This window comes from Adelges cooleyi, unplaced genomic scaffold (assembly GCF_023614345.1).
Source record: "Adelges cooleyi isolate 19-005CV unplaced genomic scaffold, UGA_ACOO_1.1 ACOO_flye_CR_arks_rails_tigmint_CR_PRNA_376, whole genome shotgun sequence".
NCBI lineage: Eukaryota > Metazoa > Arthropoda > Insecta > Hemiptera > Adelgidae > Adelges > Adelges cooleyi.
Window position 1 is genome coordinate 12,671,868 of NW_026096053.1, and position 16,448 is coordinate 12,688,315.

Consider the following 16,448-nt stretch of genomic DNA (forward strand, 5'->3'; position numbering starts at 1 on the left):
ACCGAACGCGACGCGTTACCGCACGGTTACCGGGCAAACGCCTACACTGTCAACGACATCGGCACAGCTGCAACTGCAGCTGAGCTCGGCTGCAGTCGTTGCAATCTAATCATGAACCGGCGATAGATGATAATAAAAAGTAAAAACGATATTTTCCCAAGGTAATTCTGTAATTGCGCCAAATTTAAATGTTTTGAGCGCAAAAATCAATCCGGAGGTCGATTAAAAACTATAGTTAGTGCTGGAAAAAGTATGTTTTAAATCATATAATATATTATATTCCAGTGGGTAGAATAGTTTTTGAAAAATGTATTTAAAATACATCTTCGGTGCTGGTATTCAGTCATAAACATCCACTTTCCAGGAACGGTATCTAAATGTTTATATAAATTCATTGGAAACTCCATTTTTTCATTGAAAAGACAAATTTTTTGTTGCTATAATTGACTTATTTTTTTTTTATGTTTTAAGTTCAATATTTAGGTACTTTTATGATTTTTACATATATTATACTAATTTCGATTTACTTAAAAACTGGCATTAACAAATCATAATATTGTCATTCGTTATCATTTCATCGTTACTTGCATTCTATAGCTGCTACTTAAGTACTTAATACTTGTGCGTTTCGACCATAGACCATAGGATATGATTTTTTTATAGGTCTATGGTTTCGATCGAGAAAGCGTAGTTCGTAGATATCAGTGTGTTATCGCTTTGAAATAAAACAACATTTTGTTTTTCAACTTCGGCAACACTGTTAGATTGAACACGTTGTGCGCGGTTGGTGATTTAGCGGTGAATGGATGATACGTAAACAGTAACATAACTGTAGTCTGTTTGAGTGTGTAGTTTGTGGCCTAGGCCTAGTATTATATACCCTGTACAGTTGTCACTTGTCAGTTAGTCTACAGTACACGTTTCATATAAATAATAAATATACATATTATATATTACCATAAAATAGTAAATAAAGTTTAAAGTTTGTTATTAAGTTTCGATAGTTAGGTATAATCATTTAAAATGGGCAAAAAAGAGAAATCCGAACAGAGTTTGTTTACCAAAGAAGAAGAACAATTGTTGTCAGATTTTAGCAGAAATGTTTCCAAAAAATCATCGGCCTTGTTTTATGGAAGTGCATTCATGGTGTCTGCTTTACCAATTTGTAAGTATACATTTAAACGGTGATAATCAATTCCTCGGATTTTCTCTAAAAAAAATTTAAACAACACGTAAATAAAATAGTCATTAAGAATCAAATCACAAGTTTAAACTGAAAATTTAAAAACATTCTATTAGAGGGTTACAAAAGTTATTATATATACTTTTAGTAATGTCTAAAAGTCATTTTTTTTTATATAAATCATTAGTGTATAAAAAAAAAGTGTACTTTTTTTGGTGCTAGTTGTTTCACTAACTTCATTATTATTTATAATATAGATTAAAATATTATGTTCTTAAGTTCTATAAGAAAAAGTCAGGAAACCTTAGGAGGGGGCAGCAATGGCCTTACATGTGCTTCTTAAGCTGTTTCCAATTAATTTCTAAGTTCTTACTACAAATTTAAAATTCAGGTTCCCTCAATCAATTATTTAAAAAATAGTTGCTATAACGTTTTCATGCTTATAAATTATCTTAATTTTCAATACAAATAAATAAAAAGTATAATAGTTTTTTTGTATCGTTAAAAAGTTAATCAACAAATAAATTAAGTTTAATTATGTCGATTACTAATGTCTGAGATACAATCATAGACACGTGTATACATCTTGATGGAACATTTGCCCCAACGACTAGTATTCATGGTGGTTCCAAACAGATTTACAGAAGATAATATATTTTAACACTTGGAGTAAAAGAGGTATCGTCCAAGATTTGCAATGCTATTCAAATGAAATTCGACCACCAACTCTCAAAATAAACTCAACCCGCTTGTCTTTTCTGCCAATCATACATATTATTCCAAATGTTCCGTTTATATCTACACATTAATGGATACAATGCCCTAACCTAGGGAAAATGTCACTATTTTAGGAACAAAGGGCCCTTTAGCCATTCAAAATATTTAAAAAAAATTATCCAACTATCATTTACTGGCTACTGCACCGGTCTTATTATTTTTGCCAAAATTACATTTATTATTTATCAGGTTTACACTATGTTTATTTATATCCCGATTAATTGTGTTTTAGGGCTCTATTGGAGAATACATATGATTGACATGAAACCAGCACTAATTTGGTTCATCCTGGTTACTTTGGGTAGTACATACCTGATTGCATTTGCTTACAAAAACACCAAGTTCATACTGAAACACAAAGTAATAATTATGGAACGAAATTAACATTTCAAAAATTAATTTATGATTTATGATTTAGATTGCTATTAAACGAGAAGAAGCTGTGACTCGAGAAATTACACTTAAATATGCCGAAGACAAGAAAATTAGCAAGAAAGAAAAAGATGAAAAGTACCTAATCTATTATATTATCATATTATATTATTAGAATAATCTGATTCATATAGTTCCCAGTACCCGCATAAGGGTTTTGGACTAATTAAAGATAGTTAAAGTAGTTACAAATTTTACTATTTGACTATAACCAGTATTGGATGGTTATTCACAAATAACCGACAAATGAAATTTATAAGCATACTATCGATAACTTAAAATTTATGAAATCTGATTTACTCGTTGAGGATTAAGAATAAGTAATATATCTGTTGATAGGATTACATTTTAGTCATGAAAAATGTTTAATTGAATAAAAATGTATTGGTAAGCTCAAGTAACTTCCCCAATTCTGTCAGTATAATTTATTTCTTCATACAGTTATTTAAATAGGTATTAAATTTGCATTTAGTGATTTTAATCTTCGGCGAAACATTAAACTTTTCAAATAAGCCTAATTAAGTTAAATTTTAAACATTCTCTAATGATTATGTCCCAAAATAAAAGCCATGTTAGAGCTAAGTCAAGTGCTGTCGTCGTGGGACACTAGAAATCATAAGCGTAGCTTTTTGCTCATCCTATACTTGATCAAGCACTGATAATTCTTATTAGACTAATAGGAGTTAAAAAGTGAACATTTTTTTTCTAGTTCATTCCATCCACAAGAGTACTTCCCAGGTGGTGCACGGCCATGGCCAGTGACTAATACTTCCTAGAAGTACTTTTGAACTAGAATATACTATTAATAAAAATATAATATTTTTGTAAACGTTAATTTTTAGTTAAAATTAATTTCAATGTAATAATTTATAATTTTTTTACATTTTTTCAGAGCTTTGTTCCAGAAAAACGATGTAGCAGATTATGAAGCAACTGCATTTTCAATTTTTTATAACAATGCAATATTTTTGGTCATTGTAGTCTTGCTCAGTTTTTACCTACTGAAAGGCTTCTCAACAACAGCGTATCCTTTTGATAAATTTAATTTAAAAAACACAGTTATTGTATGATTTATCATTATTGACCCTCTTAATAAATGCCAACTGTGTCATTTACGTTCTTAAGGTAGGAAATGCAATATTTGGAAAATATACTACTTACAATTCCTTTGTTAGTTATTAAGTTTGAAATAAACATGATTAACTCAACTTGATTAACTATGATCACTACCTGATACTAGCGATCACTATGTTTAAAAATATTTACAAACATCCCATGTTAAGTATTAAAATATGAAATTCATAACTTTTATTATCCTAAACTTAAGATAATTAATAATTAGTAGATTACACATTATCTCAACAAATATTAAAATTAAGTTTTTATTTTTGAGACAATAGCAATTAGTATGCAGGGTGGTAGGCCTCTACTACTATTTATACTATAATTCATTTTTGTCTTTTATGTTAAATCCGTTTGTTTTACCCTACTGATAGTATAGTGTTTTGCTTATAGTAAACGTGACCAAATCGATATCTGAACACTATATAAAAGCTACTAAGTGACAAACCCTAATTTTTAATATCAAACCAAACCCAACCTGCAAATATTTAATCCATCTATGGACTAACAGATTATTTGTAGCAAATAATTTTTATAAAGTTATTAAATGTGTTAAAGTAGTTAGATTATTTAAAATTATATCTAAAATAGAACATACATTTGACTCGGATCACATTTTAGGTACGGCCGCTCATCTGTGATAAACGTTAGATAACATAACATTTTGTATTGTGATGTATCATTTATGTATTAAATGATTAATTCATAAATGCTAACATTGTTACCTTAGTAAATAATAATTGTTTATTTTTTATATTTTAGGTATTTTAAAGTTTGATAAATTAAGCCTTAACTCGTATTATTTATAGGAATTACATATTTTCCGTTGGTATAGCAAGTGGATTGATAGCATTGTTCTCAACTGGTACTCAGTAAATTATTTCATCGTGTACATTATACAAGTTAAACAGCTCCAATTTGTTTACTAACAAAACTGTTTACGGATTAAAACTAAAAATGATTTGTATTTTATAATGTTGTTAAGATTAAACTAATGTATTTTATAGTTTATAAAATAAATACAACACATTGTGTAAAATAAATATTTAATAATAAGTGATATCATTTTCTTATTTATTAATAATTCAATTTTATTTTGTTCATTAAACAAAACATAGTTTATTTATTGTCAATAGCTAGTAGTCAAAATCTTAATATTTAAAACATCCCTCACTCCCCAACAAAAATACTACACTGACTTATTGTTTATTATTATTATTACTTTTGTAAATGTCTTGTAAATCTGCAAATATAATTGGGGTATTGGGATAATAATAATAATTAATATAGTATATATATTATATATACACAAATATACATAATATATTGAATAATAATAATATTTAATGAACATATAATACATATCTTATTATTATTATTTTGTTCTGAAATTCAATTGAAAATATTTAAATACAGACACAAAAATGGTGTGTCTTGAGTTTTAATCTGATGAGTAACATAATATTAATGTATTAATATTTAGTGAGATGGATCAGGTAAGCACGATAAAAACCAAAGAATCTTTAGTGTACTAATAAACGAATTTAAATTTAAAAAAAATATGTATATATTTGTTTATCATTAAAATAAAACACTTTTTTATTTATTTCAAATTAAAAAGAAAAAAAGTCATGTAGGAACTCGTACAACCTGCAACAATTTAACATGAAAAAAACAAATCAAAAACTAAAGTTGTAAGTACCATTTAAGCGTCTAGTTTTAAGAGTTTATTATTTATATATTTTTTTTCATGATAACAATTATCTTACTGTTAAAACTGTTACTTGCGTAATTAAATCTCAGTACATTGTACACATTGAGTAAAATTGATAAGATTTTGCTAAATTCTTTTTTACCGTCCAAAAAAAAGGTGCCATGTATTTTTAATTTTTTTACTGGTCCGAGTTATGATTTTTTAATTAAAAAACAATAAAAATGATTCACAGCTATACAAATGACGAATTTGATTACTGAAATTCCTTTGCAATTGTAGTTGAACATTTTTTTAAACATATTTATTGAATATTTTTTTATTGTTTTTTTTTAAACCTCCAATGTCTACGATATTTTGATGATTTGTATGTTGTACGAATGCGTTTCTTGTCAAATCCCTATTGTTACAGAACTAGAAATAAACGATAAATCGTATATTGTGATATTTTACACATTAAACTGAGACTTAATTAGCAAAATCAAATTGCCAAATTACCAGACAAACATATGCGCCTTGCGATTTTTTTCAGCATACTAACATATTATTAGGAATTTATAAGCATTATTTCCTATCGTTATTAAGAATCGTTTATAATTTAATAAAAAACCACTTTAAAAAAAATACTCTTTGATAATGAACTTTTTGGTAAAAACATTACATTGACTTTCTAAACAATATTTTACATTTTGTATGTCGTTAAATAAGAATCTCAGCAATTTCTTATTATCATAAATACTAAGTGCTTGTTCTTCTGGAGTGGGATTACCACCGTGACAATAAACATATAAATACTATAATATAAGTACTTATCATACTACGAGATTATTTTAAACCTATTTTACTTATGAGAATAGTGAGTTGAAATAATGTGAATATCCCCACACAAAAAATCTAACGAGCCTTTTATCTGTAATATAGTATTATTGTTTTTTATTTACCATTATTGCCGGATCTTGGGTAATTAAATATTCTTTGACGAGCCATTGAACTTCGTCCAATGTAAATTTCCTGTCTGAAAGTAAAAAATATCGTACATTTTTTAAATAACTAAAACAACCAAAATTTGACCGCAAAAGAATTGAAAATAACAATGTGTTACACATGCAAAGCTATTTATTTCAAATATTAAATTATACATTTTTTTTGGTACACCATCAAAAAAGGTCTCATGTTTTTTTCTTCAATTTGTCGTGTGGTTCTTCAGTTATAATTTTTTTGTAAAAAAAAAAAAAAATTCCAGTACAATAGGTTCGGGGCATGCATAGTGGGGACGAGAAGGTCGCAGGTCTACAGAAATTACTATAACCGAAAGTGATAAAATCTCTTAAAAAAATCATGTGTTTGCACGTCTTGCAAAACATTTGTAAAATTATTAGATTTTGTTAAAACAATTTTATCGTCAAAAGAAGGTCTCAAGTATTTTCAATTTTTTTACTGGTCCAGAGTTATGATTTTTTAGTGAAAAAAATAAATAATAGTTAATAATAGCTATACAAATGACGAAGTTGATTACCAAAATGTCATTGCAATTTAATTGATGAACATTTTATTTCACATATTCATTGAATATTTTTCTTGCTTTTTATATTATAACAATAATAATATTATGTGTATAACATACAGACTTATTTTAGAATTTTCTTTATTTTACATTGTGCTAGCGCTTGTTAATATAACTTGATATATTCAAATTCGAAGGTTATAATTAATTATAGTTGAAAATATCATCGCATTAGACATACTATTTCAGGTTTGTGCCAAAACATTTTTTTTAGCTTCGATGCAAAGCAGAGAAGGTATTGGTTTTAATATTATGTGGGCTTGTCACTGGACCAATTCCTTAGAGTAGCAACTCTATAAATCACAAATTTTATCTAGTTGGTACTTTGGGGCGGGGAGTAAAAGTAGAAAAAGTTTACTTCTTCACAGTTAAAATTTAAAAAAAACCGTACAAGTATTTAAGTTAGAACTTTTACTGGCAATAATTTCAATAAAAAGTGTCGGATCAAGTTGAAATTTATAAGAAATATTTATTTGGACCTGTAACCTCTCCGTTCCCTCTATGCTTTGATTCCATTATGCCTATAATCTACTGAACTAGTCCTCCCGGATAAAATCACTTTCAAATTAACGCTTTGATGATTATTTGTAAATACAGCACTTCAATTTAATACTTTCTAACTTTGCTGGTTTACCCTGTGCTTGGTTTGGACTGTACTGGCTTGAAACTACTGTTCTGTCTGGAACTGAATTGGTTCATGTAAAGATTATCTAGCAAGAAGATTACTAGATCACACTTTAATTCATATGAATAAATTGCTTTTCAGTTATGATATTTCTTAACACCCACCACCACCACCACCCAATTTCAATGTGTTTACTTAGATTTAATACTTGGTGGATTAAACATTCCTTGGTGTCATCCGTAACAAAGCATTTTAAAAACATGTTTCAAAATTATATTTTGAAATTAGCTAGTAGGTAATGTAATAATCTAATGATTATTTCACCTACACACTGAAACATCAAGGTGTCGGTATCATTTTTTTTTTTGTATACCACACAATGCATAACGTGTTTGTTACGACTTGAGTTAAAACCATTTTTAAAATTACTGGCAAATAGTAAATGAAAACGTGCGCGCCATACAAATACTAAGGAGATTGCATGCGGTCGGGTTTTTCAGTCAAAACACATCATTTTTATTCCATTGCACAGACCGAACCAGTGATCCGATGAGTAATCTAAAAACAGATTTGAATTTGCCATGAAATTTACTCGTGATCGGTCAGGGTACTTTTTTCAATTTGTAATTTTAACCTTTTTCCAAATTTGATTTTAAAATTTGAAATTTAATATAACGTGTTTTATACATAGTAGGAATAAGATATAAAAAAAGTACCCTGACCGATCATAAGTAAACTTCATGACAAATTCAAATCTGTTTTCAGATTACTTATCGGATCACTGGTTCAGCCTGTGCGATGGAACAAAAAATGTATGTTATATTAACTAAAATGGTTTTTACTCATAGACAAAATAATTTAAATTAAAAATAATACCATGAACCTTCTTATACAAATTAACCGTTAAATTAATTGACACGATCAGAATTTATTAAAACCACTTTTTTCCTAAATATTGCCTATACAAAACGCCTTAAAAACCAACCGCAACAACAACTTAACAACAGTTGCTAGACTACTAAACGGCATTTATTAGAACCAATTATTTAACAAAATCATTTAATAATATTAAAATTTATGCTATAGTAGGGTATTTATTGTAGTGGTTTTACTAAAAATTTGTCTGGTCTCTACCTCCAAATGTGTGTCTCTAGTATAGTCTCAAAACATTAAACAACCAGGGTAGACTCGAGCATTTGTGCCGATTCGTTAATTCAAGTGAAGTGTTAAAAATAATTATTACATTAAAGTTATTGTTGATATAATAATTAATCGTGGAACTTCAAAGTTGATCAAGTACAGGATAGTAGGAGAGTCTGTATAGTAAAAGCTCGCCAAAACCGAGGACTTTGCAGTGACAACGCAGTGGTTAACAGAATCAAATGCTTTATTAAAGTCCGTACAGATAACATCAAGCTGCGATCCTAATGGGAAAAATTCATACAAAAATTAACGCTTAGAACAAGATCCCGTGTCGTGGTAGAGCGACCTGGTTGAAAACCGTGCTGCAACGTCACGCCAAAGTCGTCAGACTTTGGTAAACATCATCGACATTGGAAATTATATTATTCACTAAAACAATAACAGTAAGAGGGTGCGTGTGTCTTAAAAATGACAAACAAGAACGTTCGTAAACAACATTTGTTTACACCGAAATCGCACAGCTCAATATTTACAGTGTTGAAACCGTTCCATTCCTGTAGTATAGTTTCTTATAGAAAGTCTTGCGATAATTCAAAAAGATACAACACTCCCATTTCGTTATAAAATCGACATAAGTATTGAGTACTATTATCGAATAGTTTCAATACAGTTTTTACTTCCAAAACTAATAAATTAAATATTTCGAATCCAAGTATATTGTTTAAATTTTTTAAATGTATTTAAAAATTGTCATACTGTTTTTTTGCGTGGAATTATACCTCTTACAATGTCACTGTTTGGACCCTACTGTAGAACGGTTTGTAAGTATGCTTGCTTAACAATGTTCAAGATGTGTTTTATTTTTAAATGATTTAACCTTACCCACTTCCGCACCGAAGAGTTTATTTAAATGATATTTACACGTAAAAAGTTATTACAATATAGTAACAATAAGGAAAAATACTACTGTGGTATTCAATGGTATTACGCTGAAAAAATTCACCAAGTATATAATTATGTCTGGTATTTTAGTGTTTTGATTTTGATGTGTAAATTATAATATACATTTTAACGTCTAATTCCTATTCTGAAAACAATAGGTAACTATTAAAAACATAGTCGATAATTATGCAAATCCAGATGGCATGGTCGTTGAAGATGGCAGAGATCTGATCATAAACTTAAATGGAGTCAAAGATGTCATTGTAACAGCAGCACAGCAATTCGGAGTACATATAGATACTCCCAGTCTTGAAGAACTGCAACAGATAGGAACAAGTAATACACAATGGACAATTATCTAATTAACTTAATATATTGAATTATGAAAAAAATATTGAAAATACATTTAACGAATCTAGTTTGTCATTTGTATAGATTTAAATTATTTTATATTTTTAAACCACAAAAATAAATAAAAAATTTAAGAATCAGGGAGACTTTTTTTGAGAGTGCAAAAATATTTTTGACAAAATGTTCGATACAAAAATGTTTGTTTTTTTTAATTTTACATTTCGATAAAACTGTCTAAGATAATATCACATTATTATTATTGTTATAAGTGTACGCTCGTAGTTCGTTCGAGGTAAAATAATTGTCCTATTGAGTTATTAAATAAAAATTTGCAATATTTTATAATTTCAGGGTATAGATACACATTGCAGGAAGTTGAAAGATACGCCGCAAAGTACTTAGATGTTGCGCAATTAACCCCGACTATGGCGGTAAATTAAAACTTTATTACAATGCTAGTCAACTTGTATGTGTTAGGACTCTCAAAATATTGCAAGTTTCAACGAAATTATATAAAATAGGTCGAAATTCATTAGCAAGATTCTTGCTGATTTGTACAACATGTAAATTATTGTTTGGTGAATTAGTGTTATACTTGAACCATTTGTTTTTTTAATGGTTTTTTTAACACCCTACGCTAGACAATTTGTTTTTAATTTTATTGAAAACATTCTAATGTATAGTTTTTATTCTGAAAACAATAGACATGGGTAAGTAGGTGCTTCAGAACGTTCGACCAAAATGGCATATTCTTTGATGAATTAAAAGATATACTTACACTATTCAGAACGGAATTTCCGTGTTCTACTGACGAATACCCATATGCTAGTGAACCGAAAACGTCAATACCGTACAAAACGGCAAGATCAGGTAATAATGAACAATATAATTATAATTCATAAATGTCTTGATTCAAATGATGAAAATTATTGAAAAACCATTTTATTAATGGAGATTGTCATGTTTTTTTCTCGAAATTGTAATTATTTTTAAACCAAAAAATAACATAATTCTCGGACCAGACAAAATATTGAAAAATTGTTGGTGGACAGAATGATTGAAAAAACTTGTGGCACACATGATCGGTTTTTTTTTTTACATTTTTTAATCTTAACTAATAATGTAAAAAATAAAATTTACATTATGATTTCTTCACTAATAATTTGAAATAATAATATTCATCAAGTGTATCGCATCTCAAATAACTCATTTGCTGTTAAATTGACCCGATTCGTTTGTTAAAAATTGTATAATATTTTTTATTTTCAGAATACGAGTTCACTAAGAAGGAAGCCACATTCATCGCTATTGATTATTTCTTTCCTGGATCTTTTTGATTATAATTATAATTTTTTCAATTATAAATGTTTATGTATGTGGTTTGTCACATACAAATGTAGTTTTGTTTAAATTATAAATCTTGCTTTTATATTTTGTTAGCATTTATTTAAGTGCGTCAAATCTTGGATGAAATATCAATAAAATAGTTCCATCATTTACAGAGTAAAATAGTTTCTTAATTTTCCCGTCTCTTATAAGATTTGACCTATGTCTGAGGACATTACTTGGTAATATTTTTAATTATAACAATTGGTTTATGTTGCTTATAAAAAATGGTTTTTCCAAAGTATAATACTTTGAAAGAGTTATTAGGGCATTACAAGGTACACGTTGTAGTCATAAACAGAAAATATACATTTTTTATAAACAAATTTGTACAAAATAGAGACACGGCCCAAAGTAAAATCATTTTACCTTTCAGATCATGGGTCACAGTTTTATATATTTATATGAAATAGTACTACTGAAAGTGCTAATCTTTCAAATGCCAATATTCATTTAAAAATTTCAGTTTTTTGTAGTTAATAAAACTAAATTTGCAATTTTTTCAATATTAATATCAATTTAAAAAAAAAAAATTTTTTAAAAAAATTGTTTCCTACATAATCCTAGTAAAGTTGCCAATGTACTTGTGTTTTTAACAGAGTTGATGTCGGACCGTTCTAAGCAGTAGAAATTTTGATCTGGCTTTTTTTCGACTAAAACATAAAAAAAAACCGACCACGTGCCACGTGTTTTTTTTAAATGTAATATATTATTCATGTAGTATTCACTAAGTAAACCGTATCTTATACATTTTAAGTTAAGGGGATTGCATGCGGTCGGTTTTTTCAGTCAAAACACATCATTTTTTGTCCATCGCACAGGCCGAACCAGTAATCCGATAAGTAATTTGAAAAGAGATTTGAATTTGTCATTAAGTTTACTTGAGATTCGACAAGGCACTTTTTTCAGTTTTGAATTTTAACCCTTTACAAATTTGATTTTAAAATTTGAAATTTTATAAAATGCTCAAACGTTTCTTATTCATAGCAAGAAAAAGATATCAAAAAAGTACCTAGTAGGCTCCCAAGTAAACTTCATGACAAATTCAAATCTGTTTTCAGATTACTTATCGGATCACTGGTTCAGCCTGTGCGATGGAACAAAAAATGTATGTTATATTAACTAAAATGGCTTTTACTCATAGACAAAATGATTTAAACTAAAAATAATACTACGAAGCTTATACAAATTAACCGGTTGACGTGGTCGAAATTTTAAGTCAGGAACATGCCTAATAAACTAGTACTCGATCCGACAGTATTTGGCCAAGTCATATTTTTTTAAACTTTAAATATACCAACAATGAGTTTTAATGTGTACAAACTACAGTCAGGGTAAACAAACATATTAAAATTTCTGCACAAATCCTAAAATAGTATGTCTAAAGCGAGAATATTGTCAACCTATGATTTTTTGTAACCTTCGAATTTCACAAATGTTTATACTAAAGCAAAGAAATAAAAATCGAGAGCAGAGAGCATCGAAATTTTTAATTTTTAATTTTAAAAAGACCAAATTGTTTGATATATTATCGAACCGAATGTGTATATTTTATTATTCACACTGATTTTCAAAAACACAACGTTAGGCACGGTACATATTAAAACCATTTTATTATTTTACTTATGTAATTTTTACATAGTTTTCAGATATTTAATTTAATATTGCGACAAAATCAAAATGTTGCAAAATAAAATATGAAATTTTAATTTCTTATAAGACAAAAATATGTATTTTTATTCGTATTGAATATACTAAGGGGCAGAGTAAAGAGCAATTATGAAAAGAATATAAAAAATGGCATAGATTTTTTCCAATTATATTTTTACCACATCAAAGTACACGAAAAAGCATTCAAGAAAAGTTGTTAAACACATTTTTCAGCATGGCTAGTGGGACTTAAACCACCTCCTGTCTAATCCTTTCTTAAGGTAAAGTCTATCAGGATAACCTCACAAGAACTTTCGAAACCATCTGCCCCACGCTGTACATCACAAATAAAATTAAAAAAAATAAAATCTGTTATAGTAGAAATATCATTATTGATAAAAACATTGTACCTAATTACAACAATGTGATAAAAAATTTATTTTTGTTATTTTTTAGGCATATTTTTTATTTAGTAGTAAAAGGCAAGTATTTGTTTTAGTTTGATTTTGTTGGATTAATGTGAGGAGTCGAAAACATCTGTCTGTATTGAGCTGACCAAGTGCCGAACCACAGCCCCCACTTAGTTATTTGTTTTCAGAGAAACTACCAAGCTTGTGGATTTTTACAAATTTTTAGTAAATTGATTACAATTAAAAGAACTAATGGCTAAAAAGGGCGGGCAGGGTGATAATTGGAGATCCCTTAAATATTTGGAGTTTTGGTCTCTAAGCTTTCCAACACTACTATCCCATATTAAGCGTTTGGCGTTGTAAGTCACATATTATTTTAGAATATAATATTTGTTAGTATGTAAGCGTTTTACAATTTTTACAAAAACGCCAAATGGTGTTTAACGCATTGCAAAATCAAAGTATCGTCGTCACTAGTTCGTATGTACTTACTGTGTGGTTCGTGTTTATTTATGACATACAGGGTGATCATTTTATCGCGAACCACCCAGTATCTTATAGGGTTTATTAAGAAATGTAATTTTTAGCTTCGATGCGGAGCTGAGAAGGTATTGTTTTTACAATGATGTGTTTTTTTTTTTTTTTTGTGTCTGGACCCACGATATCTCGTAAACCGCTGATCCGATTTCTTCGTGCAGCAAATCTATAGATCAGAAATCATACCTGGAAGGTACTTTATCGGGCCAAAAATTTAAAAGAGTCACCCCTTCCCCATAAAAATCGAGAAAAACACCTAAAATATTTACGAATTTTCCAACTTAAAATTACGACGCTCTATAACTTTTTTAAAAATAGTCGAAAATGTTCCAAATTTATGTGAATTGTTCTTCAAACATAGTACTATCGATAAACATTAACAAACCAAACAAATATCATAAACCCTTTCCCCTAGAAAGGATAGCATTTCCCCCTTTATTTTCCTTTTTAAAGCAAAGTTTTTTTATAAAGGAAAAACCCCAAAAATAGGGTAAATATACACTTTGGCCGTAGTCAGTTTCTAGGTGTGTGCGTGTGAATCAACAGTCAACAGGTAATGAAAATATGTTCATTATATTGTTAATTACGATATATGGGTAACTATGACAGTACATTTTTATAAACAGACGATCAACCCTTATTGTATCCACCCTGCACAAGACTAAATATAAGTACATTATTACTTAGTTTGTCAACGTTTATTGGTAGTACAATGTTAAAAACATATTTTATACAAATTTCGAACTAATTAGACTATTTTTTTTGAAAAAGTATTAGTGCTTTGTAATTTAGAGTTAGAAAATATAAACATTTTTTTTGGGTGTTTTTCTCCATTTCAAGGAAGAACATCTTTAATTAATCGTTTGAGTTCTTATGAAATATTTAAAATTTTGCATTTTCAACTTAAAAATTCCGGCGCTCTACGAATTTAAAATTAGTCAAATTAGTTGTAAACCGTTGAAATAGCCGAATTAGTTCCTAAGGAATTTTTTTACCTTTAGAACAAGTGTTAATAAATGCCGTTTAGGAGTATCTAGCAATTTTTTTTTTATTATTTGTATACAAGGTGATCTTTTTATCATGAGCCACTTAATATCTCATAGGGTTTAATAATAAATTAAAATTTTTAATTTCATATTGTATAAAAACAATATAAAAAAACAAATTTTAATTCCTTATTAAACCCTATGAGATTTTGAGTGGCACATGATAAAAAAATCTCCTGTATAACGCGTGCGTTTTCATTTATTATTTTGTAGGGACGGCAGTTTTTTTTTCCTAACAATTTTAACCCAAGTCGTTACATTTTAAAACTTTTTAGAGTGTAGGACACCTGTACACACAAAAAACGATACTTGATTTTTGAAATCGAGAAAAACAACCGATAAATTTACATATTTTTCAAATTCTAATAATTCATAAAAGCCCATGTTTCCTCAGCCCTCGTCCCAATATGCTCCGTTCCCCTACGCCCCCTCCCTGCTGTACTGGCTTTTCTAGGTGTTTTGCTTTTGTTCTAAAACTTTTACAGCACGCATTTTACTGACAAGAGAAGCCATAAAAGTGTAGCCATAAAACAAATATCAAACCAAAAGACAATGTGTATAATTTGCATACATTATTATGGGACACATGATCGTTATTTGTGTTTTATAGGCGATTTTATTCAAAATGAAATATATAACTTTTTTTTGGATGAATATTCAAACAACACCTATAGCAGTTTCAAAAGAATATACCGAAACATCTGTATGAAAAAAATCTAAAATAGGATGACTGATTCGAGACAATAGTCAACTTATTGTTTAAAGTTTAAAATACACGTGTAGAATCGTCGGCTCTAGTCGAAATCCTATGTTAAATCCCATTTAAACTTCAACCCTTGTGGAGCACGGGTTGACATTAATATTTAAAAAAAAAAATTGTTATCTTATTTTTATTGTATTTAGAAACTTTTTAGGCGGCGCACAGTGGTCTGAAACGCCAATTTAGGCGGCCAAAAGTATAATTTTTTAAGAGCATGATTAGAACTTTTTTTTTAGCACATTTTCTATATTATACTCTATAACTTTATAAGGCTTAATATGAAATTTCGAGACTAAAAGTTAACATGGTAATGCTAGAAAGCTATCTAAAGAACATAGTTCTAAAAATTGCCTGTTTTTCTAGTGCATTTTACCGAATCTTTTTATTTTTCTTTCTGCTTATATAAAAGTTGTACGTATTCGTTTTTTATTTTAACATATCCAAATAATTGAATTATTTTTTAAACTTTTTGACTGGTATACATGGTAATTTTTTTAACATGGGCCACTCAATATCTCACCGAGTTTAATTAATAATTGAATTATTTTTGTTATTGAAGTGTTTTTATATAATGTGATCTCAATTTTCCACATTTTTGTTTGTTTTTACCCACCTCTCAACTTCGTTTTTTTCATAGCAACTTTTGAAACTTAAATATAGTAACGCATACATACATTTCATTATCTTTTTAAATTGAGAATAATGTACTACAAATTTTGACTGGTCAATAACCAGCGTTGGATAACTATTTATGAAGTTATTGAAGTTTCAAGTTCAGGGCAAGAGTTAATTAACTTTTCAACTCTTAT

The 16,448-nt window shown here is 28.5% G+C and overlaps 2 protein-coding genes across 2 annotated transcripts; both read left to right on the plus strand.

Annotated features, from left to right (window-relative positions):
• Window positions 1–821: 821 nt before the first annotated feature.
• LOC126840442 (translocon-associated protein subunit gamma) lies at window positions 822–4,574 on the plus strand. Its single transcript, XM_050576184.1, has 5 exons — window positions 822–1,165; window positions 2,193–2,320; window positions 2,379–2,470; window positions 3,285–3,416; window positions 4,324–4,574. The coding sequence occupies exons 1-5, from the start codon at window positions 1,024–1,026 to the stop codon at window positions 4,388–4,390; spliced, it is 561 nt and encodes a 186-aa protein (XP_050432141.1). The 5' UTR covers window positions 822–1,023; the 3' UTR covers window positions 4,391–4,574.
• A 4,706-nt stretch (window positions 4,575–9,280) lies between these two features.
• Window positions 9,281–11,214, plus strand: LOC126841026 (uncharacterized). Its single transcript, XM_050577215.1, has 5 exons — window positions 9,281–9,378; window positions 9,658–9,835; window positions 10,202–10,281; window positions 10,555–10,720; window positions 11,120–11,214. The coding sequence occupies exons 1-5, from the start codon at window positions 9,292–9,294 to the stop codon at window positions 11,185–11,187; spliced, it is 579 nt and encodes a 192-aa protein (XP_050433172.1). The 5' UTR covers window positions 9,281–9,291; the 3' UTR covers window positions 11,188–11,214.
• Window positions 11,215–16,448: the final 5,234 nt, after the last annotated feature.